The sequence below is a fragment of the Eptesicus fuscus genome, chromosome 15, assembly GCF_027574615.1.
Source record: "Eptesicus fuscus isolate TK198812 chromosome 15, DD_ASM_mEF_20220401, whole genome shotgun sequence".
NCBI classification, from domain to species: domain Eukaryota; kingdom Metazoa; phylum Chordata; class Mammalia; order Chiroptera; family Vespertilionidae; genus Eptesicus; species Eptesicus fuscus.
The window spans coordinates 12,512,053-12,539,692 of record NC_072487.1 but is presented as its reverse complement, the minus strand read 5'-3'; the positions used below and the strand labels follow the sequence as shown (position 1 = coordinate 12,539,692).

The 27,640-nt window shown below is 44.0% G+C and overlaps 1 protein-coding gene across 1 annotated transcript in view; it reads left to right on the top strand.

Annotated features, from left to right (window-relative positions):
* The window catches only part of TEK (TEK receptor tyrosine kinase), a 126,266-nt gene that overhangs the window by 85,172 nt on the left and 13,454 nt on the right, over positions 1–27,640 (top strand). The window contains 8 exon segments of the mRNA XM_008154073.3: positions 935–1,079; positions 6,428–6,589; positions 9,059–9,193; positions 14,015–14,302; positions 19,300–19,599; positions 21,587–21,741; positions 23,616–23,826; positions 26,796–26,906. Of these exon segments, the coding sequence (XP_008152295.2) occupies positions 935–1,079; positions 6,428–6,589; positions 9,059–9,193; positions 14,015–14,302; positions 19,300–19,599; positions 21,587–21,741; positions 23,616–23,826; positions 26,796–26,906 (1,507 nt within the window).

The following is a 27,640-nucleotide window of genomic DNA, read 5'->3' as shown; positions in this document are numbered from 1 at the left end:
GCTAGGATGCTGTTAGCTTTGACTCCGGACAGACCTGTTCCCACATCTGCAGTTCAGAAACCAGGATCCACAGAATCCTTTAGGTCAGGAGGAATTCCTCAGACCTCTCTGCCCTCACTGATGCTGCTCACCACTGGCTTCGGCGCTATGGCAGCAGTTCTTCTTATGTCTCTCAAAGATGACTGAAAAAATCAACTTACCAGGAAGGCAGATCCAAGTGACCTCTTTTAGGGACATGGATATGTATGCGTGTAGAACATGCCATTACCAATGTCCACACACCAGATGTTCCTGATTCCACTCAAACAACCCGTTAGGTAGTAGAAGCCAATTGACAGCTTCCCAGCTGTTGATGGCCTTTCCACAAGGTAATGGGAGCAACAGCTACCATCTAGTAAGGGCCAACCATACGAGATCCGCCTTCTAACTGATCGTCACCCGTCCCTTTCTGCAGAAGTGGGAACTGGCTGGGTGAAGTTTAGTAAGCGAGGAACTGGGCACAAGTGGCAGAGCTGGTGTGTGTTCTCAGAGCCCTGGCTTTTCCCACAAGATCACACTTGATAGCCCTCACACCCTTTGGGGAGCCATTGTATCCTCTCACCCTGCCATCTCTGTATTACACCAGAAAGCAGCAAATGTTACCAGCAGCAGCTTAAAAGGAATTAGACCGCTTGCTTGTAACTATTTACCCCACACGCCCAACCACACAAATACAACAGCAGGATCTGTGAGGGCGTCAATCCAATGTAAACTCTCGGGGCTACTACAATAGCGTTGGAAATGGGCCAGTGATTATACAAGCCTTGCATTGAACTTCTTAATCTCTCCTAGAAAACTTCTTATTAAACAATGAGACGGGGTCAGTGTTATGAACCTTTGTGTTTATGCCTCCCTGGAAGCTTTGATTTTTTTTTTTTGTATTTGACCTTTCCAGCCAAAAGACTTCAACCACACGGGTCATCTGTCAGTGGCCACCTTCACCATCGAGCGGCTGCTGCCCCCTGACTCAGGAGTCTGGGTCTGCAGTGTGAACACCGTGGCCGGGATGGAGGAAAAGCCTTTCAACATCTCTGTGAAAGGTAAGCTCCGTGTCCAGGGGAAGAGCTTGTATCCTTGAAGCGCTTTGTTTATGTTTCGCTGGGTGTTGCTTCCAGATAGGAATGTTATCTGACAGCTAAAATGTCTTTTGGATCTTTCCCAGGACACTAAGTCTTTACAGGTTTTTTTTTTTTTTTTACGTGCATGAAAATGGAAAGGAAGGATTAAGTATATGACCTTCGGGATCACATAGCCCAGGGATTGATTTTTGTCCCTATTATCTAGTGACAGTGTGTGTGCACCTGGGCAAATGAATTAGCCTCTCCCAGCCTTCTTTTTTTGTGTGAATGAAGCTTAGTTTACCTACATTTCTGGGTTATTGTGAAGATTTACTAGATGTATAAAACACTCAGAATTGTGTCTGGTACAAAGTGTCTGGTCATGTTTATATTTCATCAAAAGCTTCATCGTTGTTGTGACTTCTGACTTCCTACTCATTACTGTAAAGAATTATTTGGAAATTTTTGAGAATGATGCTATTGAATAACATGAATGATTTATTCCCACATATTCAGTGTTGTATTTCTTCTGCTACAAATTTGTATTTCAAAATTCAGATTAATCTATGTGGGTGTGTGTCCATTTGTAGCTTGAGGAGAAGAAATGAAGTGAAGGTAAATCCCAGGTAGGTTGGCTGGTATACATAGATACAACAAGGAGTCTTAAATATGGAAGTTACTTATGAGTTCATTTAGACAAAAGCACCCAACACTCCTAGTATATATTCTTGGAAAGGCAAGGAGCTAACTGTCTCAGCACGTACTTCATCTTATTTAATCTCTATTAAAAACTTATGCAATAGATATTGTTATCACCACTTTACCAGTCAGGAACCAGACTCAGAGATTTAGCTAACTTGTCTAAGGTAGTACGTCTGCTAAGCAACGAATCTTAACTTTGAATCTGGGTCTCCTGACTCCAAACCCTTCACCATTTTGCTTTCTGAGTCTCTTGAATTACAGATGAGAAAGCAAGATGACCAAGGTTGAGTTCTATTTGACTCACTTCATTACTTGATTAGGAATCTTCGGGAGAAGCAGGAGGTAATTTCTATAAATGAAATGAATGTAAACATAATCTTTTATTTTTAAAAGTTCAGTCACAACAGTAATATAAACAGAGCCTCATAGATTTGGATTCTCTGCACTGAGAATCCATGTAAACCACCTCAGAATTCTCAGTATATTTTGGAGTATTGGAAAAATTCCAAATCTGTTTTACTTGGAGTAATCACATTATCAAAACAATTTATTACGTCATACATGTTCTTGGAAGAAAGGAAACAATATACAAACAAGGCAAATTATATCATTGTTTAAGCTTCTTGTCATGTTTGTTATCCAGGGAAAATAAATAAGAATGATTAAAAAAACAAACCACACTGCTAAGATTCAGGCGAATCTTATTTATTTATTTTTTTAACGAGAGACATAGCACATGACGTCCGTGCAAGGACGCATCTCTAGTTCCAAGTCACTGATGCTTCTTCATTGCCATATGGATGGACAGACATAAAACGGGACCAGCCGTTGGGTAAAGTTGTCAGTGTCTATACCCAGAGTATTTGTAGAAATAGATACTAGGCTTTATTACCAGAGGACAAATTGGTACAACGACTCTGGCAAACTGGCACTATATACTAAAGCTAATCATACACTTACCCTGTGACCTAGCAGTTTTACTCCAAGGTATTATGCTCAAAAGACATGTGTGCATATATTCAAAACAGACATTTGCAAGAATGTTCCAAGCAGTTTTATTCAGAATAGCCCCCAACCGAAATTAACCCAAATGCCCATCCACATTAGAAGGGACAAATAGGTTGTGGTGCATTCATACGTATTGCTTTGCTAGGGCCGCTGTAACAAAGGACCACAGGCTGGAACCTTAAAAGACAAAAATTGATTTCCTCACAGTTCTGGAGCCTGAAGTCCAAGATCAAGGTGCCAGCAGAGTTGGTTTCTTCCGAAGCCTCTCTCTTAGGCTTGTGATGATCTTCTCCTGTCTTCATATGTTCTTTCCTATGTACATGTGTGCATCCTAATTTAATGTTTTTATGAGGGCAACAAGTCATATTGGATTAGGAACTACCTTAATAACCTCATTTTATCTTAATTATCTTCTTAAAGACTTATCTCTCAATAGAGTTACATTCTGGGGTGCTGGAGGTTAAGACCTCAACATATGAATTTGGGGGGAATGCAATTCATCCATAACATCATACAGTAGAAAATGAAACAATAAATTTCTGCCACACTATGGATGAATCTCATAGACATAATAATGCGCAAAAGAAAGTACGTGCTTTATGATTCTATTCACCTAAAGCAAGCATGTCAAACTCAAAGGTTAACACAGGCTAAATAAACAAGGTTTAAGTTTATGCGGGCCGCAAAAAAACAAAAGCTTCAATTTTCATAGAAACGTAGGTTTATTTCGATAGAGACATGCTGAATACAAAGGGCTGAAAAAATGAGTAATTGTTAACATAAAATAATAGAACATTTTAATAAAAATTAATATTTTTTTCTTGAACATTAACTTACCAGACACTGAATAACTGCACAAATTAATAAGTGTAACACAAATAAACTTATTTTTCTTGTTCTTCGAAAGTGAAATATTTCCTGTTGCGCACACCAAACAAGTCAGTCCAAGACTAATGACGTGGCAGTCGGCTGCTAAAATATTTGCTGCTGGTATTAGTGGCAAGAAATGGTGCACCTGCATGTAAGGCGCGAAAGGGAAGTGAATGCAACACGATTATAGTAATCAGTCATTCGCGAACATTGTAGTCATTACTAATAATTATGTATAGCAGGCTATTATAAAAATTAAATTATAAAATTTTTATTGAAACGTTTCTTACATACCGTTATATTGGCTGGGCCGCAAAAATATTTGTTGTGGGCCGTGAGTTTGACACGTTTGACCTAAAGTTAAAGAACAGGCAAAACTAATCTATACTCACAGAAGTTATGATGGTAGTTCCCTCTTGACTGGGAAGGGACATAAGGTGCTTGGTGCTTTGCGGGGGTGGGGGAAGGGGAGCGTGCCTGGAAATATTCTCTATCTCAGTCTGGGTAGTGGTTACAAGGGTGTGTACATAGGTAAAGTCCTTGAGCTAAGTACACTTAAGATTTTTGCATTTTACAATATGTATATATCTATAAGAATGATTAGAAAATGAAAAAACAAAACAATAAATTACTAAAAGGAAGCTTTTGGAGTAATTTTCTTACCCTTGTAAAGTTATCTCTTTTACAAGAGACTGACACTAATGGCTATATTAACATGCATTTCGATGATTTAAACAAACAGGTGGTCCTATGAGATCATACGAGGGAAGTATGAGTTCGTGAATGAATTTACTCACTTTTTTTAGAGGCTTTCTTCAGAAACTGATCTAAGAAAATGTGTATTCAGACTTACCTGACTTAACACTGACATAGCCACCTCGTCAGGGCATGCTGTTCCATTAGGCTTCTTACTGCTTTATTATCCTGACCTTGGGCAACTTACTCTTCAGTATTTATTTAGTCAGCCAATAGAATTTGCTAAAGGACTATATGTTCTAGGCTTGGGAATATAGCAATGAATAATACAAGTGGGGGAGAGCTCTCATCATGGAGCTTTCATTCCCATAGAGAGGTATAAACAATGAACAAATAAATAATTAAAATGTCTAGTTTGTTGAGATGTTAAGTGCCATGGAGAATATTAAAGCCCAAATGGGGGCAAAGACTGCTGGAGCAGGGCTGGAGAGGTGACTCATCTAAAATGGGATAGGATTCCCTGAGAAAATGATATTGATCAAAGACTTAGAGGTCATTTTTACAGATGCTGAGTCAAAACATTAAGACCAAGAGGTAAAGTTATTTAACATTGTAATGTCCCCTGAAATCTGAAAGAGTCTACATTATATAATATACACTCTTGTGGAGAAAAACAACAACAATTGTGCATTTCTTAGAAGGTCAGGCTAATGGAGCTATAGAACTCACTGGAAATTCAGTTGACAGTTATTCAGCACCTGGTGAACAAACCTACATGGTCTGTTTAGAGTCTACTGCAGTGTTTTACAACCTTTTTTAATCATTATTCATTACAGAGTCCTCTTAGAAATTTTTTTCCAAAACTCTACGCCCGTCACCATAAAATGTTAACATCACAGATGTACTGCATATCTGTTTATGTACTGTGGCTCTTCACAAGGCCACAAGCCATTGTAATAGTTTACCCCAAGAACCAATTTTCACCTCATTGGTGGGGTGCTATTGTCCCCACTGAGAATACATGATCTTTGAGAGATGGGGAGATTATTCTGGGTTATCCAGAAGGATCCACTCTAATCACATGAGTCCTTAAAAGCAAAGAACCTTTCCTGGCTCTAGTCAGAAAGATATATTACAATACAGAGTAGGAGGGTCACAGAGATGCAACCTGCTGACTTTGAAGCTGGAGGAAGGGGCCAGAAGTGGAGGAATGTAGGTAGTTTCTAAAAGCTAAAAAGAACAAGGAAACATTCTCCTGTAGAGCTTCCAGAAAGAACACAACCCTGCTAACACCTTGATGTTAGCCCCGTGAGACCCATGTCTGACTTCTGACCTTCAGAACTATAAGATAATGATCGTGTTGTTTTCAGAACCCTCCTCCCGCCCCTCCTCCCCCCAAAAAAAGAGAGAAAGAATACATAGTCTAGTGGGAAGATCAACATCAAATAATCACACAAAATCACAAAGAATAATAAGTCCTGAAAATTACAGAAGCAAAAGTAGAAGTTCTGTGAAAGTCTAGCTGAGATCTAGGATAGCCCTTGTGAAGAAGTGATATTGGAGGTCAGAGTTGAATGATGGGTAAGAGTTAACTGGAGAATAGTGGGAGGTGGAGCATTCCTTCCTGGAAAACGACATCTATGAAGACTGAGACCAAAAGGAGCTTGCTGCTTTGTTAGTTGGATGAAGGGAACGTTGGTCAGTGGGGCTGGAGGGTATTGGGTGAGGGGAAGAGGAGGCTGGAGAGGAGGCAGGGACTCACTCGTGCAAGGCCTGGCAGGTCATGGCACACATATTAGGCTTTATTCTAAATGTAATGGGGATCCATTGAGCAGAGGAGTAGTCATATTTTAAGAAAGCACTTTGTGGATAAGGGGTTGGAGAGGCAATAACTAAGTGGGGAGATCACAGAGCAGGTGATTTCATTGCATCTGAGCAGAGAGCTCTAAGAGGGTGTTGTTGGAAAGGTAAAGGCACTCACCCTCTCCCCCACCTAAGAATAACGATAAAACCCTAAATCTAAGAACTAATCTGATTGCTGAATTTGTGTTTAGTTCTTCCAAAGCCCCTGAATGCCCCCAATGTGATCGACACTGGACATAACTTTGCTGTCATCAACATCAGCTCTGAGCCTTACTTTGGGGATGGACCAATCAAATCCAAGAAGCTTCTCTACAAACCTGTCAATCATTATGAGGCTTGGCGCCACATTCAAGGTAAGGTTTGCATAGAAAGGCTCCCGCTGGAGATGTACCAGGAAGGAAAACTATCCCTCAACACAGAAGTCCCTCTTCTGTCTCAGCCCTCTTCCCCTTGGTGGTGGCTGTAGCAGAGGGTTTAGTTTCAGAGTTTTCAGGTTAGAGTGTGGGGCCCTCTGAATTCTGGGCCAACTTCTGAAAGTCAGGGTGTGCTATGGAACACAGAACAGACTGCATTGGGAGTGACTGTCCATATCAGTGTTTCTTTTTCAGGCTTCCCTGGCTTCCAACCCTGTTTTTAGTTACTCGTCTTGGTTGGTCATGGTAAGAGATCCATGTTTATGCCATAAATATGATAACAGGAAATTCCAGGGTCTACTGGAAAGACAAAGAGACCGAATCTGCTTAAATTCAAGGGTGATTGTTGCTGCTATATTAAGTTGTTTGTTCTTGTTCTCATTTGAGACTTGCCCTGTCCTGCAGGCTCCTAACGCACAGAGATTTTTTAAAAAATATATATTTTATTGATTTTTTACAGAGAGGAAGAGAGAGGGATAGAGAGTTAGAAACATCGATGAGAGAGAAACATCGATCAGCTGCCTCTTGCACACCCCCTACTGGGGATGTGCCCGCAACCAAGGTACATGCCCTTGACCAGAATCGAACCTGGGACCTTTCAGTCCGCAGGCTGACGCTCTATCCACCGAGCCAAACCAGTTTCGGCGATGCACAGAGATTTTGAGAGAAATTTGGGCCTGAAAAGTTTACATTGTGGCAGACTGAAATGCAGCAGAGGGGAGGAGGTGGGGGAGGGCAAAAAGTACATGCTCCTCCCCCAACTTCCCGAAAGAAAAAATAATTCCATAAAGTGTGATAAAACGTCAAAAGTTCATAAAAACACTTTTAATGAATTAATTTGTTAAATTTATTTTGAAGCGCAAATTAGAGTTCGGTTTGTAGCATGATGATGTATAATCACATTTTTTAAAAAAATATATTTTGATTTTTTTTACAGAGAGGAAGAGAGAGGAATAGAGAGTTAGAAACATCGATCAGCTGCCTCCTGCACCCCCCCACCCCCCACTGGGGATGTGCCCGCAACCAAGGTACCTGCCCTTGGCCAGAATAGAACCTGAGACCCTTCAGTCTGCAGGCCGACGCTCTATCTACTGAGCCAAACCGGTCAGGCCTATAGTCACAATTGTTAAAAAGGGAGCTGAGCACTATCTGTTGACACTGCTGCTTTCATTGTGCCGTCCTGCTAGGGAGACCTGGCGGGTCCTGCTCCACCGGCACCCACTGCACCGTGCCCGTGGCCTTCCGGAAAGGGCAAGGAAGTTACAAAAAAGGAGAAGAAAAGGAGGGGCTTGGGCTTAGTGACACTAGCTGATCTGGGTATGCCGAATAAAGTCCTGGGATTACTACTGAGCTCTTCACGTTCTATTGTAGACTCAGCTCAAATTCAACATGTGAGCAACATAAGGCTGAATTGTGGGGTTGCTGTTTCCAGCACCAATGCCTAGGCCTTATTAAAAGCCTTTTTAAAAATATGGTGGTGCCGAAACTGGTTTGGCTCAGTGGATAGAGCATCGGTCTGCGGACTGAAAGGTCCCAGGTTCGATTCCGGTCAAGGGCATGTACATTGGTTGCGGGCACATCCCCGGTAGGGGGTAGCAGGAGGCAGCTGGTCGATGTTTCTCTCTCATCGATGTTTCTAGCTCTCTATCCCTCTCCCTTCCTCTCTGTAAAAAATCAATAAAATATATTAAAAAAAAAAAAAAAAAATATGGTGGTAAAAATTTAGTCTCTCTTTACAAGTAGACATCCAAAACGTGGTCTTCTGAACTCTTAAGCACAGGCCGCTTTTTCCTCCCTGGCTGGGAATTTACCGTCTGGCGAGGTAAAATCTCCCTCTGCAGGGTCTGTGGAGAAGGGGGCTGGCCAAAGCCCCCCACTGAGGAGAAAGCAGCCGGTACACTTGTGAGTGGATCTGGGCACTCCAAACCCTTCCTTTGTAATGACGGGGGCAAAGCCACCATCCGTCCTTGTGAGCAAACCCCGAGTTTTCTCCTCCGGAAGCTTGCTTGCAATCACTGCCTGTACTGGAAAACAGTCGAAATTAAATTCTTTATGTTATTCTAAATTGAGGTTTTTCTCCCCTAAATCAGATTGGCATTCCATAGAGTTGAAGATCTGTGTGATTTTAGAATTTTACTCTACACAGGCAAAGACTAGAGCAGAGATGATTAAGCGGCACAGATATACCTCTATTACTGAACACACTGCAACCTGGAGATTTCCCTGGAGAAGCCTTATTTCCCTTATATTAGGGATGGTGGGGCCCCGACGATGGAACTGCCTCTCTGTCTCACTAAGACATTGTGCTTTTAAAGGCCAAATAGCGGTTCCCATTACAGGAGCAACCTGCCAGGTTAGAGAATGTGAAAGGATGCCAACCCAAGTTTCCTGCACTTTCCCTCTCCTCAGTGACCAGTGAGATTGTTACACTCAACGCGTTGGAACCTCGGACAGAATACGAGCTCTGCGTGCAGCTGGTCCGGCGTGGAGAGGGCGGGGAAGGGCATCCTGGACCCGTGCGACGGTTCACCACCGCTTCTATCGGTCAGTTGGAGCAAACAGCCTTTATGCACCAGCCGGGTGGGAGGGGGAGGAAGGGGAAGGAGGAAGGAAGACCAGGAAGGGTGGTGGTGGGTGAGTGGGTGGGTGGGGATGGAGGTGGAAGGAGTTCGCTTTTGAATGGGTGGGAAAGTGACAGGAAGGGTAGCCACTTGGAGCCAAACCGGCCCTTTATTTGGGCTGCTCGCTGCTCTGTCTCCCTGGGGGAGGGGGCCGGTGGCAAGCCACGGGGCCCAGAAGGAAGCAGATGAGCCTTCAGGAAGGCGAGACGTCCCTCAGGAGTGGCGATGCACTTAGCAGCAGCTGAACTGGGCCTTGGCTGCTGAGTCCTACCAACGGTTTCCTGTTTCCATCTTCAGGGCCCCGGCCAGGCTCTTGCCACAGACATGCTTCAGAAATCAAGTTTGTTTACTTTTGAGAAAAATTTTTAATTTTTTTCAAAGTAATGCATGCACACAGTTAAAACATCAAATAAAATGAAAGGCTTTTATCTAGAGAACAGCAGCCCCCACCCCACCCCTCCACCTCCTCATCCTGCTTCCTATCGGCAGCTACTTTTATCTCCTTAAGCTGTTTCTTAGAGCCTACACCTCCATGTTTCTCAATCAGTGCTTCTGACTCCATCACAATCACCCGGAGAGCTTGCTAACACTGATCTCTGGGCCCCACCCCAGAGTTTCTGATTCAAGGGTTTGGGATGGGGATTGCAGCTCAAGAGTTTGCTGGTCTGGAAAGTTTGCAAGTGTTGCTGGTCCTGGGGCCATACGATCTAAATCAGGGTGGGGAACTCCTGGCCCAGGGGCCATGTAAGGCCAGAGAAATCATTGGGTCTGGCCCTTCCAAGGCACTAGGGGTGAATTAATTAAATGTTTGACCAAAGATGGCAGGCTAATTTTTAAGTTGATAATTTTGCATGTCTCACGAATGATGTTATAAATACCCAAATGGCCCTTGACAGAAAAAAGTTGCCCACCCCTGATAAGTAATTCATGCAGCAATATTCCTCTTTGTTGTTGTTGTTGAGAGAGAGAGAGAGAGAGAGGGGGGGGGGAAGCGTGGGAAGAGAGAGATTTATTTCCCTTATTTGTGCATTCATTGGTTGATTCTGGTATGTGCCCCGACTGAGGATCAAACCCACAACCTTGGTGTATCAGGACGACCTTCTAACCAACTGAGCTACCCAACCAGGGTGCAATGTTTCTTGATTAACCAACTTTAGTCACTATCTGTTGGCCTTACATTGTGTTAATTGAAGCCCTTGCATGTGAGAGGTTTCCTTGAGGCTAACGGGGGCTCCAGCTTTCTGCTACCCAGGAGTCCTCCTCCGAAATGCTGGAGTGACCCCTTGTAAAGCTCTCTTCCCCAGTGGTCACTGTGTAGAACCATCGGTGACTATCTCCTGGTCAGCGCTGCCTTACAGGGTGAGAACGATCATCTTCCCCATTTTACAGAGTGAAAAGTAGAGCCTCACAGTGGTTAATAATTTGCCCATGGTGATGTATGTGATGCATCACCACACTGGGTTTTCAGATCTCATGTTTATGTTTCTCCAATTATTATTGTTGTTTTTACCTAGGAGCCCAACGCACCATTTCTTTAACCCATTTGATAAAGTTTTCTACTTTTAGTCCATTTGCTAAAGGCAGAAGGATAGAGTGATTTAGTGAGAAACCAGGAAGAACATCTAGTTCTCTTGCAGGGTTGTGCAACCCTAACAGAAACCCCCCACTCCACACACCCCACCTCGTTTCCCTTTGACCAGCAGCATCTTGAAAGAGCCAAATAGGACTCACAAGTCCCCTGGTGCTTGTAGGACCATTGCACACCTAAGACGTGGTTTCCTGGGAACCCACCAGGTAGTGAACACCGAAAGGTAACAGCAGAAACTCTTTAAGTTAGATGACAAAGGGATCTCTATGAGCAAAGAGCTCCCTGGCACATGCTCAGGTTGATGCTGCAGAACTCAGCACTCAGAATATGTTCCAGCCAGGATGGATTCAGAGGTCTCTGGCAATATTTCAAAGTAGTTTTCAAGGGTAGGCGGGAAGGGAATCTTTGAAGGCTCTGTTCCCATCATTTGAATTTTGCTGATGCTTGTTTTTTAATTCACCTGGCAGCTGCACAATTTATAACTGTGTGGGTGGATTGATGGAACACATGGTACAGAGGACAGGTAGGGAGGGGTGAAGGGTAAGTCATGTTCCTGAAGGAAAGAAAAAAGGGAAATGGCCATTTAATGAGTTACTCCTCTGTACCAGGCATAGGCTTAGAAGGTTTACAAGTGTGCTCCAAACATCAAGCTTCTGTCTGCTTGGTGATTGTAAGTCTGTCTAACCACTCTGGGTGGCTTATTTTGGAACTTAAGTTTTCGAGATGAGCAAAAGGAGTTGACATCACCTCTCTCAATCTGCAAAGTCTGTAGAGAAAGGACCAGTAAGAATGATAGCATGATGTCAGGCAAGCTGCCAGCCCTGCTTGTGGGTTCTCTCTAGTCTGAGAGCAGCCAGAGCTGATGGTGAGAGCCACTCTCCCAGGGAAGGGAAATAGACCCTCCCTCTCACTTCTAACCAACAGAGCAGTGTTTCTCAACCTTTTACTTCTACTTTTAAAATTATTGCCCCCTAAGGAGATTTTAGATATTTTTGTTCTTAGGAAAAAATGGCTATTTTGTCCCAGTGTCTCCTCTGCCATGAATTTTTAAATGTTTTTTAAAAATATATCTTTATCCATTTCAGAGAGGAAGGGAGAGGGAGAGAGAGACAGAAACATCAATAATGAAAGAGAATCATTGATCGGCTGCCTCCTGCACGCTCTCTACTGGGATGGAGCCCGCAACCCGGGCATGTGCCCTGACTGGGAATTGAACTGTGACCTCCTGGTCCATAGGTCGACACTCAACCACCGAGCCACCTTGGCCGGGCCCTGCCATGAATTTTAATACAGTGAATTTGTTTCTAGTGTATCGTGGCCCTTCATAAACCACTGTAATATCTAAAATTTTATCACACCCTAAGTACCAGTTTTTGCCCCCTTTGGGACAATAATAAATACATGAATTAGAGGATCTCTATTCTATGTTTTGAAAATAATTTATATCTGAAACTTAAAAATCAATTTAGTATTATTAACTGAAAACACACAGATTCCTCTTCTGTCCACTGACGCATGATAAGACATTTTAAGAAGGAACGAGGGGGGCGAGGGAAGGGAGAGAAGGAGGTCATGATGGATGGAGCATCTAACACATTCTAAGCATTTTCACATCCATTTTCTCATTTATTCCTCTTGAGTCTGGAAGATGGGTATTTTCATTTTGGGTTACATGTGAACTTGGAGAGGTTGTCAATTTTCCTAAGGTCACAAGACTAAAGTGGCATGCTCTTGTCTCTCTGATTTCAAAACCCATATTGTTTCCATTCTCTCACCTCTCTGGTGGCCCAGGTTCTTGTGGGTAGTTATGGCTGGGCAGCAGGTGCTGGGAGCCCATACCTTTATGTGATCAGAGCAGGGCTAGCCTGGCCCTCCCACCACAGCTGCTATGTCTAAAATTCTCCTTGTTAAGAGGAAGTAATTCCAAAATTGCTTTAAAATCTATTGCTCAAAATGGTAAGAGAAATACTCACCTACAAACCCATAAACTTGGCAAATCCACTGTTTTCATGTTTATCAGTTTCCTTCCTATCATTCACCAATTGTAGACATGACCTTTTCAAAGTTGCAATGAGACTTTTTCTCATGTATTATAAATATTTTTATTGAGTTTTCATACTTTCCCCAATTATATATTTTAATCCATTGGTGGCTACATCATAATTTATTAAAGCATTTTCCTGTTTTGAGCATTTCAGTTTCTTCTAATATTTTGCTATCCTACCTAATAATAGATAAATATGCAAATTGACCGTACCTTCGCTATGCCCACGATTGGCCAGGAGGTGCGGGGGGGGCGGGACTCAGGGTGGCCGGGGTGGCCGATTGGGCTGACAGGACGCTGAGCTCGCCTCGCCAGCAGCGGCTTGAGCTCAGCGTCTGCACCATGGCTGTGCTGTGGCACAGAAGGGGCCTCTGGGGCAGCGAGCTCACGTCCCACCACGGACCATCAAAAGCGGGGGAGCTGGGTACCTGTCCGCTCAGGCACCAGGCCTTTCAGAAGCCTCCGGCGGGGCGGAGGCTTCTGAAAGGCCTGGTGCACCAGCGGACAGGCACCCAGCTCCCCCGTGATCGAAAGCGAAAGCGTGTAGGGGACCCTACACGTGCATGATTCAATCATGCACTGGGCCTCTAGTTATAAATAATGTTATAATGAACATCTTCATGCACATAGGTTTCATCTTCCTTTGGTTCTTTTTTAAATTTATTGATTTTAGAAAGACAGAGAGAGAGAGAGAGAGAGAGAGAGAGAGAGAGAGAGAGAGAGAGAGAGATCAATTGGATATATTGGGATGATGCTTTAACCAACTGAGCTACCTGGCCAGGGCTGGATTATTTCTTTGAGGTAAATCCCTGGAAGTCGTATTATAGGGCCAAAGTATGTGTAATTTCTAGGGCTCTTGAAAATATTCCCAAATTGTTCTCCAAATGGGTTGTAGTCCTGTATTACAATTACCCAATCTACTATTAGAATTTTTTTAAGGTTTTTTATTTTGGTAGGAAAATAGTGTTGCATGGCTGCTAGCTTGTGTTTATGTGATAGCCTGTGAATTGTATATTATTCTAGGAGCCAAGGTTATTCCGTAAAGCTGCCCTTTGGGGCTGTTTGTAACCTTTACCCTGTATAAAAATAATGATCTTTGTGGTTTCCCCCAGGTCTCCCTCCTCCAAGAGGTCTCAATCTCCTACCGAAAAGTCAGACCACTCTAAATTTGACCTGGCAACCAATATTTCCAAGCTCAGAAGATGACTTTTATGTTGAAGTTGAGAGGAGGTCTGTGCAGATGAATAATGATCAGCAGAATATTAAAGTGCCAGGCAACTTGACATCTGTGTTACTTAACAATCTACACCCCAGGGAGCAGTATGTAGTTCGAGCCAGAGTCAATACCAAGGCCCAGGGGGAATGGAGTGAAGACCTCACCGCTTGGACTCTTAGCGACAGTAAGTGACTCCTGCTGCCCCAGTTGTCCTGAATGACTTTTTAAAAAATATATATTTTTATTGATTTCAGAGAGGAAGGGAGAGGAAGAGAGAGATGAGGGAATCATTGATTGGCCACCTCCTGCACGCCCCACACTAGGGATGGAGCCCACAAGCCGGGCATATGCCCTGACTGGGAATCGAACCATGACCTCCTGGTTCATAGGTCAATGCTTAACCACTGACCCACGCTGGCCGGGCCTGAATGACTTTTGACCACTGTCATTAGGACTTAGCAACCCTCACTTCCTGATGTTTCTTAGAAATCATTAAAGGTAGTTAGTTGTGAATGGAGGCTAATCAGTATCCTGAAACATATAAGAAAGCTCCATGTAAATGGATTTGCAATAATTCAGGCAGGACTGTGCTAAAATTTACCTTTCCTTGGAATAGAATGATTTATTAAATAAGTTAATACCATGAATAACATTTTCTAAAGCTCATTTAATCTGCCATAGGACAGCTTTCAGGATAATCATGTATCTATATGTACACAGATGGTGATTAACTATAGATGGGTTTTCCTTAATCATAAAAGCCAAATAACTTTGCTTGACAAATATTCTTAAGAGACAATTCTTGGAGCTACAATATATATATTAGAAAGGAAGAATATGACTTTTCTTTCAAAATATTCTGCAAACTAGGCTTTTCTTAATTTCAGATTGGTCATTTAAAATTAGTTGCAACTTCTCGGCTTTCTTTGTGGCATTGAAAGCTTTTTCATCATTAAGCAGAGAGTTCTGTTTTAGTACAGAGCTTTAGAACAATGTCTGTGCACAGGGTCAGATATTTCTTGGCCACGCTAGCAACCACTTTAGTCAGGATGGGTGGTCCCTCGCCCACCCCCAGAGTCCGAGGCTCTCTCCTGCTCGGGCCTCTGCTTCCTCAGTAACAGGTGTGGCACCTGGCTCAGTGTTTCTCCTCTTGTATCAGTGGTGTGGGCAGCTCAACTCTTGTCAGTGTTTAGGGAGTCTCCATCATTTTCCACAAATTCTGTGGAATTTAAAAATTACAGAGCAATGCAGAGAATAATATAGCAAACACATCCCTACCGCCCACAAGTAACAACTGCTAATATTTAGTCATGTTTACTGTCAGCTTTTTTGTTGATTTGTGGAACTAATAACACAAGACAGATATACCAAATCCCCTTTGACTATCATTCCTACTCTAATTCTATTCTCCTCTCCCCAGAGACAACAAGATTATGAGTTTGTTATGTACCTTCCACTCAATGTTGTAGAATTTTAATACATTCTATATACCCATAATGTACATATGCATACATATTATTCTTTATCTGGCTTTTTTGAATAAACATTATTTTATCTGTCCATGTTAATTTGCTTAGATCTGACTTATGCTTTTTAAACTTCTGCATAATACTGTAGTTTATATTAAACTTGGGCATTTTGGGGACATTTAGATTTCCTCTTGTTTGATATATTTGTTGATATATCAACAACTTTGCCCATGGGCTCGGTTGTCTTCTTTTACTGATTGGTTAAAGTTGTTTATATAATTTGGATACTAATCTTGTTACACACATTGCAAATATATTCTCCTAATCTCTTTATTTTCACCTTGTTCGTGGTGTTTTTTACGCTACACCCAGTTTACATGTCATCAGACCTGTCGATATTTGCCTTTGTGGTTTGTACTTTTTGGTTTTGAAATTATTCCCTACCCCAAGGTAAATATAGTCTCTATATAATTCCAGTAGTTGTAGTGTTTTATTTTATTTTTTCATATTTAGGTTTTTATGATATAGGGATGTATTTGGGGGTAGAGTGTAAGTATTTTAATCTTTTAAATTTCAATCGTATTTGTTCACATGTGGCAAGCTGGTGGTCCCAAGGCCATATATTGAGTAGTCCCACCAGTGACTTGTCATGCTTTCGGTATCTGACGCCCAGTTTTTACATTGGTTTTGCTTCTGTTTCTGGGCACTCTGTTCTCTCTTCCGCTGACCTGCGTGTTTGTTCCTGTACCATTTCCACCTGTTTAAATTACTACGGATTTATTAAATGTTTTGATAACTGTAGGGTGAATCATTATTTCCTTTTTCAACATTGTCTTAGATGTTCTTTCACTATTCTGTATAAACTTTACCCTCGTTAGAATTATATACTATCAAATCACATTGTAATGATCATATTTATAGAATGAAATCAAAACTAGCTAGTAATCACTGAAAGAGGACTTGCCTTGTGTGGAATTTGATAGGGATGAGGGTGGGGATTATGCTGATGCTGGAGATGCTGACATTGGCAGGGTAGGAGCCGGTCCCTACAGGGTCAGGAAATTAGGGCAAGGAGGATATGGATGAGAACGTTTCAGTCTTACCCGATATATTTGTTAATATGCTATGTTGTCATTGGCTGATGTTATATATAGGTTGTTCAGAAGTCAAATGAATGCTTCTAATTTAAAGTTTATGTTGGTGCCCACGCTAGCAATTCCATTTGGACCAAATGAAAAGAGTGAAATGAATTAGATGTGGCATATGGCCCCACACATATGGGAAACATAATAAATGTGTATATGTGTCCCTCTATATGTAGAGTATATCATTAACACTTTCAGTGACTTTATGAGGAAATTAGAATAGGAATTATCATCACATTTAACAGATAGGGACCTGACACTCAGAGGAGGGAAAGTAACTGGACCAGACTTCTACAGCTCATAACTCAGGGCCTAGGATTCTAATTGACGTTTCTATGTTTTGTTTATTTACTTTGCTAAACCATGCTACTCATTTGTCTCTGGATGGGCAACCAACTGCTTCAAAGCAAGATCGGTTATTGGAGAATTTTCTTCAGCAACTTCTAAATTGTTTATAATCTGGTTAGCATTTCCTAAAGTATTTTATTTTCAATTTTCAATTCGAGTTAGCATTAAGTATTATATTAGTTTCAGGTGTATTGCATAGTGGTTAGACATTTCCATAATTTACAGAGTGACCCCTCCCAATCAGTCTAGTACCCATCTGACACCATACATAATTATTTCTAAATGTTGACTATACTAATATTTCCTATGCTGTATTTTACATCCCCATAACTATTTTGTAACTATTGATTTGTACTTCTTAATTCCTTAACCTTTTTCGCCCAATCTTCTCAACTCCCTCCCATCTGGCAACCATCAGTTTATTCTCTGTATCTATGATTCTGTTTCTATATTTTTCTTTAGATTCTACTTATAAGTGAAATTATATGGTATTTATCCTAAAGTGTTTCAGATTCTACTTTAGAGTCACCGGGAAATCCGCTAAAATGTAGATTATTGGGCTCAGACTCACTGAATCTGAATCAGAGGTCCACTAAGCGATCCGAAGACTTCTCTCAGGCATCAAGTAGATAAACTGGCACATGCAAATTTATTTATGACTTTTAATTGGCACCAAAATTATAGTCATTCTTCCAGCAGGCATTTTCAAGGTACTGCTTCTTTTGGTGACAGGCTTAGCATACCACTGGTTTAAGAACTTGAAATTTTTTTTTTTTTTTTTTTAGGCACAACTAATGCAAATACTAAGTATGTGTTCATAGTAATCTGAAAGTGTTAATATTCCTACTACTCTGTCATCCCTTGTGGGAAGAAGGTTATTTTATATTTCTGCAAAGATTTACAAAAAGCTTGGTACCGGATGCAAAGGAAGTTAAGACATATTGTTGATTAATTAATTGTGATTTTGAATAATTTACCACCTGTTAGAAATAGAAAATGACAATCAGATTTGGAAGGCTCAAAATCTACTACCCGATTCTCATAGGTTGACACAGTTACATAAGAGTATTTCATGGGGAGTCAACATCAGGGAGAGAGGAAATTTAGAAAGGATAAAAATCTCAGAGAATACAAAATAGAACCAATGTACATCAAGACATTTCTTGAAGGTTCTAGTTTGCTTATAAACCATAACTTTTATATGGAGTGAATGGCCTGGGTCTATTACTTGCGTACTAGGACCAGTACAAGTCCCTTATATTTTGAAGTCTCAGTTCTCTTGCTGTTGAAATTGGGATAATTAAAATCTCAGCACTGGTTACCTACCTGCCTGAGTGGTTTTAGGGTCGAGGGAGCACCTGTGCATGGAAGCACCTTGTAAACATCCTCACAAAGGGGAGGCACAGTTAACATCAAGGGCAAGACCTTGGAGTCCTTCTTTCCTTGAGTCAAAGTGTTTCAGGCTTTGAAGAGTCACAGAGTTCCCTTCTGGCCTGTGCTTGTCTTTGTCTGAAAGGAGCTGGAGTGGGCCTGCAGGAAGGACTCTGTGCATGTCATCTTCACATCTGGGAAGCCTCAGAGTCTCTCTCTCATCCTTCCTATGGCCCTAATGGAAAACTATATCTCTTTTCCCCACATGTTATAAAGTGCTTAACACATTTTCTTATGTGTACACTGACTTGCTACTGCTCCCTAAATGCATTTGTGGCAAGGATGGGTCCTAAGGGACAGTGGCTGATTATAGACTATGGCATCAGATTGCCAGGATTTCAATCCTATTTCTTCTCTATAATAACTGTGTGACCTTCACCAAGTCACTTAACTTCTCTGGGTCTCGATACTTATGGTAAGAATGTTATGAAGATAAAATGAGTTACTATGTTGAAGAGCCCATATAAATGCCAGCTCTCATAATCTTTCTGTCCTCCCCAGAATCAAGAGCAGCATAATATAGGTTTTTGGAGTAACAGAATTTCTGAGGCCTTAATTTAGTGTAAGGATGATGAACATGTGATATATGTGGTATTTTCCCATGTTGTGTTACTCCATCAAATCTGCATGGTGTCCGCTACCAATTGTTTGGACTTACCTTCTGAGAAAACACCTCTTAACCATTCTCAGTTTATGAGCTGACATTAACTAACTCTCAAAACATAGTAATCTAAGAGATGGTAGTATAGCTTAAGTGAAATATTGTTATTATTTTCTTACATTTCTAGTTCTCCCTCCTCAACCCGAAAACATCAAGATTTCCAACATCACAGACTCTTCAGCCATGATTTCTTGGACAATCGTGGACGGCCATTCTATTTCTTCTATTATCATCCGTTACAAGGTTCGGGGCAAGAATGAAGATCAGCACATTGATGTGAAGATCAAGAATGTCACTATCACCCGCTATCAGCTCAAGGGCCTAGAGCCCCAAACACCTTACCAGGTGGACATTTTTGCAGAGAACAACATAGGGTCAAGCAACCCAACCTCTTCGCATGAGCTGACAACTCTCTCCAAGTCTCAAGGTTGGTAGAGCCGATAGGATCTAGAATTATTTCTGGAGAAGATCAGAAAGCTCCATTGTCTTAAGACAGTTAGCCCATATTTGTGTCGTGGGACATAATTCATTTGTCCTAATAAGCTTCCCCATCTCTAGAGAGGTCCTTAAAGTGAAAATGCCCCCTGGGAAGGCTCCCCTGCTGCTCCATTGCCTCTTATTAAACCTTAGACTGAATTAGCCTATCAGCATTCCCCATCCAGAGACTGAAGCTCTGAGGAATAGGACCTTGATTCTGTGGAGAAAGAAGACTGTGGAACCTGCGTAGTGAGGGCAGAACTGTGTGTTGATTCTGCGGGAGGCTCTAAGAACCACACTCCATTCTTTCTCAAAATGAACTCTTTTAGCCTGAATGACACTATGCTTTTCTGAGTTTTCTTCTACTTTTTGGATCCAGGTTATTATGTCTACACTTCTGCCACTAACCCCTCGCCCAGGGAGAGCGAGCTCTTTGAGATCGAGAGATCCCTCAGAGTGCCAGGCACACTCGGCCCAGGGGTTGTGACGGATAAAACCTGTGAATGTAATTAAGTGAACAAAGGTGGGGGCTGGAGGGAGAGCGGCGGCACAGCGTGTGGACCGCCTTCCCTTTGCAGTTTATCGGAAGTCGCACTTCCTAGTCCCCTGTATTTGTGACACGCGCAAAGGGACTGAGATAGAATGGTGATTTCTGAAAATTTCGCATTTGGAATAGAGTTTATTTTTACAGAAAATCTTATAACACTAAACCCCTTCTTGCTTCTCTTCAGGGTCACTTAGGGCTTAAAAAATAAGATCAAACAGGCTATGTTTTCAATGCTGATTCTTTGGAACATTTTTGAAATGTCAGAGGAATAATGAATCTGTCAACTATAGAAAACTACAGTTTTCCGGTCACATCCTTAACAAATGCATAATTTTTATAGTTGCTTGTGTTTTAGTAAAATGTATACAAGCTACACATAAAATACAAACAGAAAAATTAAACAAGGCATAACAAAACACCCCTCTCCACTCCATTCCAGATATTTCTTTACACATGCACAGAGATAGAAGGAAAGATATAAGATCACAAAAGAATCTTGTAAGAAGATGGGGCATGCGCTACATGCTGTTTTTCATAAAAATACATGGAATTTAATTTTATTTGAATTTAAATAAGGGACAGAAGTGGAAGGATTAGACCTTAGCCTTTAATAGTTTATTTTGACTCGAGCCATAAGTTTAATAGTTTTTCTCTTCCCTCCCTCCCTTGTTCCTTCCTCCTTTCCTTTCTTCTCCCATTGGTATCCTCAGGTTTTCTCCATCCACTTTAAAAAAAAAAAAAAAAACACAAAAAGGTATCTTATTACAGACCCTAAGCTCGTAGCATCATGATGCTTTTCCGAGTGGGGAGAATGTATGGGGGATTAGTCCCTTTCCAAAGTCACACATCTAGTCAGCCATTCTCACTGCTGTTGGATCATGCGAATCAGCTGGGGCCTCTACTTGCAAGTAAAACTTGAACAAATGACAATGACTAATGATGAGCACATTGCCATTTAAAGAACACTTTTCACTTTAAAAATATAATAAATATATATATATATCATTGATTTTTCTACAGAGAGGAAGGGAGAGGGATAGAGAGTTAGAAACATTGATCAGCTGCCTCCTGCACACCCCCCACTGGGGATGTGCCCACAACCAAGGTACATGCCCTTGACCGGAATTGAACCTGGGACCCTTCAGTCTGCAGGCCGACGCTCTCTACTGAGCCAAACCGGTCAGGGCACACTTTTTTTTTTTTAAGGATCTTAAGACAACCCCATGAATCAGACTCATCTCCACTGAGTTTCAGAAAGTAAATGAGCAGCCCGAGGTCACATAGCAATGCGGTGGCTCCGAGTCTCATTCACCGCGACTTCTCCCCCCGGGGGCCGGGGCCGCGCTCTGTGGGAACTAACCCCGCTGCTTGTCCTGTGTTCCCCACGCAGCGCCCGCGGAGCTCGGCGGCGGGAAGATGCTGCTCATCGCCATCCTGGGCTCGGCGGGCATGACCTGCCTGACGGTGCTCTTGGCCTTCCTCATCATGCTGCAGCTGAAGAGGGCCAACGTGCAGAGGAGGATGGCCCAAGCCTTCCAAAACGTGGTGGGTCTCCTTCCCGCCCGCTCACCGGGGCAGCCCCCCCACACGCAGACCCTTCACTTCACACACGGGCCCCAGGCCGTTTTCTTGTACACGTGTCCCTTCGGCGAGTCTCGCCTTCTCTTTGGCTTCCATGATTAAATGGGAGACGATAGCATAACCATGGGGTCTCCTGCCCAAAACGGAACAATTCTGAGAGCAGAGGAGGTTGCTCTTGATACTTAAGCAGGATACCGGGCCCAACGCAGGGCTGTCACCCTGCCAGATGAGGTGTATGATCATCCGAGTGGTAAGCCACCGGAGAGAGGAGCTTGCAATAGAAAGAACTGGACCCTTTGGTAAGGAAGGACCTGAGGGTGGGCAGACCGGTGTGCCAGGTAATAGTGTGCTGCATCGGACAGGTTTCCCCCACATTTTTCCATTTCCTATGTCGGGTATCTTCCTCAATCCCACCGCGCCCCACATATGTAAGGGTGATGTACACGGGTGCCTCCCCGGCTCCTGCGTACCGTTCGGTCTGCAGTCAGAGCGCACGGCCCTTGGCCAGGCCTCTCTTTCATCCGGAGTTTTGACCAGTAGTAGCAAAGGCCTACCAAGTCGCGCTTCACCAGCAGGCACACAGTGGAGTCCCTTGGGATGCCGCGGCCTGACCATCACTCTAGATTGTGGTTTGAGGCCCCGCAAAATTATTTTGCACCCAACTTTGTCGATTCTGTGCATGAACCACTGAGTGCAATGGCACGTTCCCAGTGAGGTGTGTCTTGATGTGCACATGTCCCCGAGATTCCGCTCGGTGGGGGACAGGGAAGCTGCGTGACCTGACTCGGAGTCGCTCGACTCAGGCTGTCACTGGGGAGGCAGGACCAGCAAGGGGTCGGCGGAGCCGGGCCGCGTCATGACGCAGTGGGCAGCGATTTACACGCGGAGAAAAGGAGCCCTGTGTTGGGCTTTGCTCTAAGCCTCAGTCACCCTGCGGCCAGTCTGCTCCACAGTGGGCCTGGGAGATTCTAAGCTTTAAGACAAATAGGAGGGAGGGAGGGAGGGAGGGAGGGAGGAGGAAGGAGGAAGGATGGACCCAGAACGGACCAAGGTGATGTTAGGAAGGCTCTCCCTGAGGCATGTCCTGTGACTGCCACAGAGAGTGTCTTTGAGTTGTTTTTCAAGTCGGGACTGAACACTTGCTCATTCCACGGCAGAGTGTAATGAGTGTACAGACTCAAGTGTAAATAACTCGGGGACGTGCCATGCCATGGCAGACATACTGTTACTCCGCTTCCCTTGTTCTGTGCAGACACTGCTAACCAGGCTGTGGCATGCTCCCGCGCAGACACTGCTAACCAGCTGTGGCATGCTCCCGCGCAGACACTGCTAACCAGCTGTGGCATGCTCCCGCGCAGACACTGCTAACCAGCTGTGGCATGCTCCCGCGCAGACACTGCTAACCAGCTGTGGCATGCTCCCGCGCAGACACTGCTAACCAGCTGTGGCATGCTCCCGCGCAGACACTGCTAACCAGCTGTGGCATGCTCCCGCGCAGACACTGCTAACCAGCTGTGGCATGCTCCCGTGCAGACACTGCTAACCAGCTGTGGCATGCTCCCGCGCAGACACTGCTAACCAGCTGTGGCATGCTCCCGTGCAGACACTGCTAACCAGCTGTGGCATGCTCCCGTGCAGACACTGCTAACCAGCTGTGGCATGCTCCCGTGCAGACACTGCTAACCAGCTGTGGCATGCTCGCCAGAATGGGTTTGTCAGGTTAACACCCATTTCCACCTCCATTCTAGAATCAGGTTTCTCTGTTCACCTGGTATGGATACAACCTTAGAATTATTTAAAAACCCTGACATGACACCAGGAAAACAATATCTTTCCAGAGGGAAGAGCCAGCTGTGCAGTTCAACTCCGGAACCCTGGCCCTGAACAGGAAGGCCAGGAACAACCCGGACCCCACCATTTATCCAGTGCTGGACTGGAATGACATCAAGTTTCAAGATGTGATCGGGGAGGGGAATTTTGGCCAGGTTCTCAAGGCGCGGATCAAGAAGGACGGGTTACGGATGGACGCTGCCATCAAGCGGATGAAAGGTCAGTGCGTGGCCAGGTCGAGTCAGCATTCCAGCAGGGTGGGGAGAAAGCTGGACTTCCTGTCGAAGCTTTCCTCTGTGGTCTTGCATTCTTTAAGCAAAACATTGGCACGATGTCAGAGGCAGCTGTTCCGTGCAACTGAAGGTGAGGTTTCCTTTGAGGTCAGCCCGTGATAGGTCAGGATGTAAACATGAAGATGAGCTATTTAAACACACTGTCCTGGTTCCTTGGGACACGAGATCACGGATTCTCTGCCACACGCTGCTAACCTCTGGGAGCATTACTGCTTCTCTAGTGCAGGGGTTCTCAGAATTCCGCGCGTCACAATGCCCTGGGAGACGGGTTTAAAGGCAGCCCCCTGGGCCCCACCCCACGGTTTCTGACTCAGTAAGTCTCCTGCAAGGCCAGAGAGTCTGCAACTCCGATCAGTTCCCAAGTGACACTGACGCTGAGGGTTTGGAGGCCACACTTTGCAAACCACTGTTTCACGGATTGTCTGCGTCAAAATTCCTGGAGACATAGTAAGAACTGCATGGACTCGGGCTCCCCCCAGCCCCGGTTCTGCTGTATTTGCCTCTCTCGGGGGGTGCAGGAGAGACCGTGCCCTTAAGCTTTCTCAGGGATCCTTCTGCACACGTGAGTGTGAAAACCACTCACCTCAGATGACAAGAACTACAGCTTTCAGTCGGGTTCATCTCAAGCCTGCTCGGTGCTTCCCGTTTAATAAGACTGGGTAATGAACGGCTTCTGAGAAGGCAGAGTCACCGGTGCCCTGGCCACGCTGGCTGTCCTCTCTCCTGTGGGAAACAGCAGCTCTCAGCATCGGCTGGGCAGTGGCGTGTGAGAGCGAGAATGGAACTGTCATGCTGGGTTGCTCCGTATAAGGCTAAGGTCACCGCTGGGTTTCCTTAGAAAATGAGCAGCACTGAGCCTCGGATGAGAATTAACTCTAAATCTTATTCAATCACACCGCTTTCTGCATTGTTAGAAAACAAACAAAACCAAATAAACAAAATATTAACTATGCTTACAGATAGTAATGTTACACACGTACACCCCTGCTTAGCAGCCAGGAATCCCTTTTTTTGTTTTGCTACCTTAGTCACAGGGAGTTTGGGGAGCAGTAAGGATAGTGAGGGGGAGAGGGTATAGGACCTTGTAAAATCAGTTTTTGTTGGGATCTGACCTAACTGTCTACGTCATGCCCGTGTGAAGAGGTGAAATAGCTTAACAGCCCCAGGACATGCAATTTCTGCGGGGGGAGGGGGGGGTTTGACACATCCAAACGGGGGGGACACCCTCACTATAAAGAACGTCCCATCTGAAATGCTCCCAAGGCATCGACCCACGGGCTGCTGTGGTGTGGACCGGGATCGCCTGCTCGTTAGTCTTACAGGCATCCTTAGCCCTAACGACACAGGGCCGTCATTTTCATGCCCACAGACGCCAGCACCCTGTTCTTTTTCTAAACGCAGCGACAGCACACTGTCACCCACTCGAGGCTGATCCGTTTGGGCATCGATCAATGGGCCTTCCGCCCAGCCTGCTGGTGCCTGGCGATCCCCGCTCTGCTCCAGGTGCCAGTGGAGAGACAGGGCGACAAGAGACGAATGGAAGTCGGCTTCCTGACTACCAAGCAGCCTCTATCAAAAAGTCAGTGGGGTTTGAGTTTGCACAGGTCTGGCTTGTGGAAAAGCAGTGAAAATCTTGAGCAAAGAGAGTTGTGTGCGTTCTTGGTGACGTTTCAATGAAACGTGGCCCTGTTCCTGGGCACGTCTGCCTTGGGGTGGAGCTGGAGCTGGAAGAGCTGGAAGAGCTGGAGTCCAGAAGTGGAGGCAGCTCCATCCCCACTGAGGCATCTCCCTGGGCATCTGACAGCAAATGACAACCAAGAACAAGAACATGTTAGTGCAGTGGGTCTCAACCAGGGCTGATTTCCCCCTGGGGGCAGTTGGCAATGCCTGGGTACATTTTTGGTTGGGATTGTTAACGAAAAAAAACCATTGAAACCTGTAAATAATTTTAGTGAGTTTATTTGAGCCAAACTGTCGACATATGCCGGGAAGCAGAACCTCAATGAATTGAGATAATGCTCCGAAGAAATGGTGGGTTACATCTGTATTTATACATTGCCATCAAAGGAGGGACATAGGTGGGCTACATGAAATTCATTGGTGACGGATTAAGGAGGTGGGATAAAGTCAAACGTGGGAAACCCCTGGGATTGGATAAAAAGTAAAATAATGGACACATACTTAGGTGGGTACAGGAACAATTAACATGATAATGAAGGAATTTGAAGTATCTGTCCTGGCGCCCACCACATTTGGTTGTGCCCCAGGGGCTCCAGCAAAAGAAGGAAGTTACAAGTTACCCAGACATCTCACAGATATCTCACAGATATGTTATCTTGGAGGCAAAAAGGCAAATGGGCTCAGTAAAGAAGATCTAAGTTGATCTTTGTCAGGGAAGATATCGGACTAGGACATGACTACCCACTATAACCTGTTTGTAGTTAAATATTTAATTTTCAAACCATCCTTTGTGGTTATTTCAGGTCTCTGAGTTTGCAAGACTGCCACGCAGGCCTCCCCTGAGCTTGTCGGGTTAGCATGTGGCTCCTTTCGTTCACAGGATACTGGTATCTAGTGAGTAGAGGCTAGACATGCTGCCAAACATCCTTCTATGCACAGGACAGCGCCTACAACACCAGTACCAGCCCCAAGTGTCAGCAGTGACAATACTCTTCCTTCGCGCCATCTCTGATTTCTCCAGTTTTCCAGACCTATTGGTGGCCGAGTCACCAATAACGCACACGACTCTCTTTGCTCATGATTTTAACTGCTTTTCCACAAGCCAGACCTGCGCAAAAACTCAAGTGCACTCGAGGGCCCCAGGGAGGAGGAGGGGTCAGTTGTTTCTGAAGAGGCGTGACGGACAGGGATCATAACTCTTGACCTTCTTCCCAGAATATGCCTCCAAAGATGACCACAGGGACTTCGCGGGAGAACTGGAGGTTCTTTGTAAACTTGGACACCACCCGAACATCATCAATCTCTTGGGAGCCTGTGAACATCGTGGTAAGATGCTCTTTCCTGTCTTTCCTGACAGGCTTTTTTTTTATAAATCAGGCAAATTCCACATTGAAATTAGGAAAGAGAATAACCTTACATTACAGTTGCAATCTGAATGACTAGTCTCATTTATGGGCTGTGCCAAGGTTTGGCATCTTTTTGGAGGTAGGAGCGAAGGCCGGATCATTTGCCCTCTGATGTGGTTCAGTCGTTTCCACCCAAAGGCATCCCTGGCTCCCACATGCCCCGTGCTCGCTAATCCAGAAGTTGGCTCAGCTACCACTGCCGGAGCCCAGTCCCAGGCAGAGCGAAGGCCTTGGTTCTGGTTAGTTGTCTATCTTCTCATTTCCTACCAATCCCATGCAGCTGATGTTCTGAATGTCAAATCCATGAATGCCAACGATCTGTAATATGTAAGCATTTGATAATACTTAGGGCAAATAATCACAATAATAATGAGCTTTATTATTTTCTCAACTTACACCATTTCCTGTACAATTACAGCGGAGCTTGACAACTACCCTATGTTGCACATACTCTTAAAGTTCACCCTATATTATTGACTCAAATATTTACTGAGTACTTCTGTTGAGTACTTACTATATTACTAATTTAAATATTTATTGAGAGACTTACCTCTGCATGCTACCTGGGTTTGTGGTTCAGAATCTATGCTGACACTCAATTACTCGTGGAAAAGTTTTCTCCTACAAAAAAGCTCCACAAAGTAATTATTTACA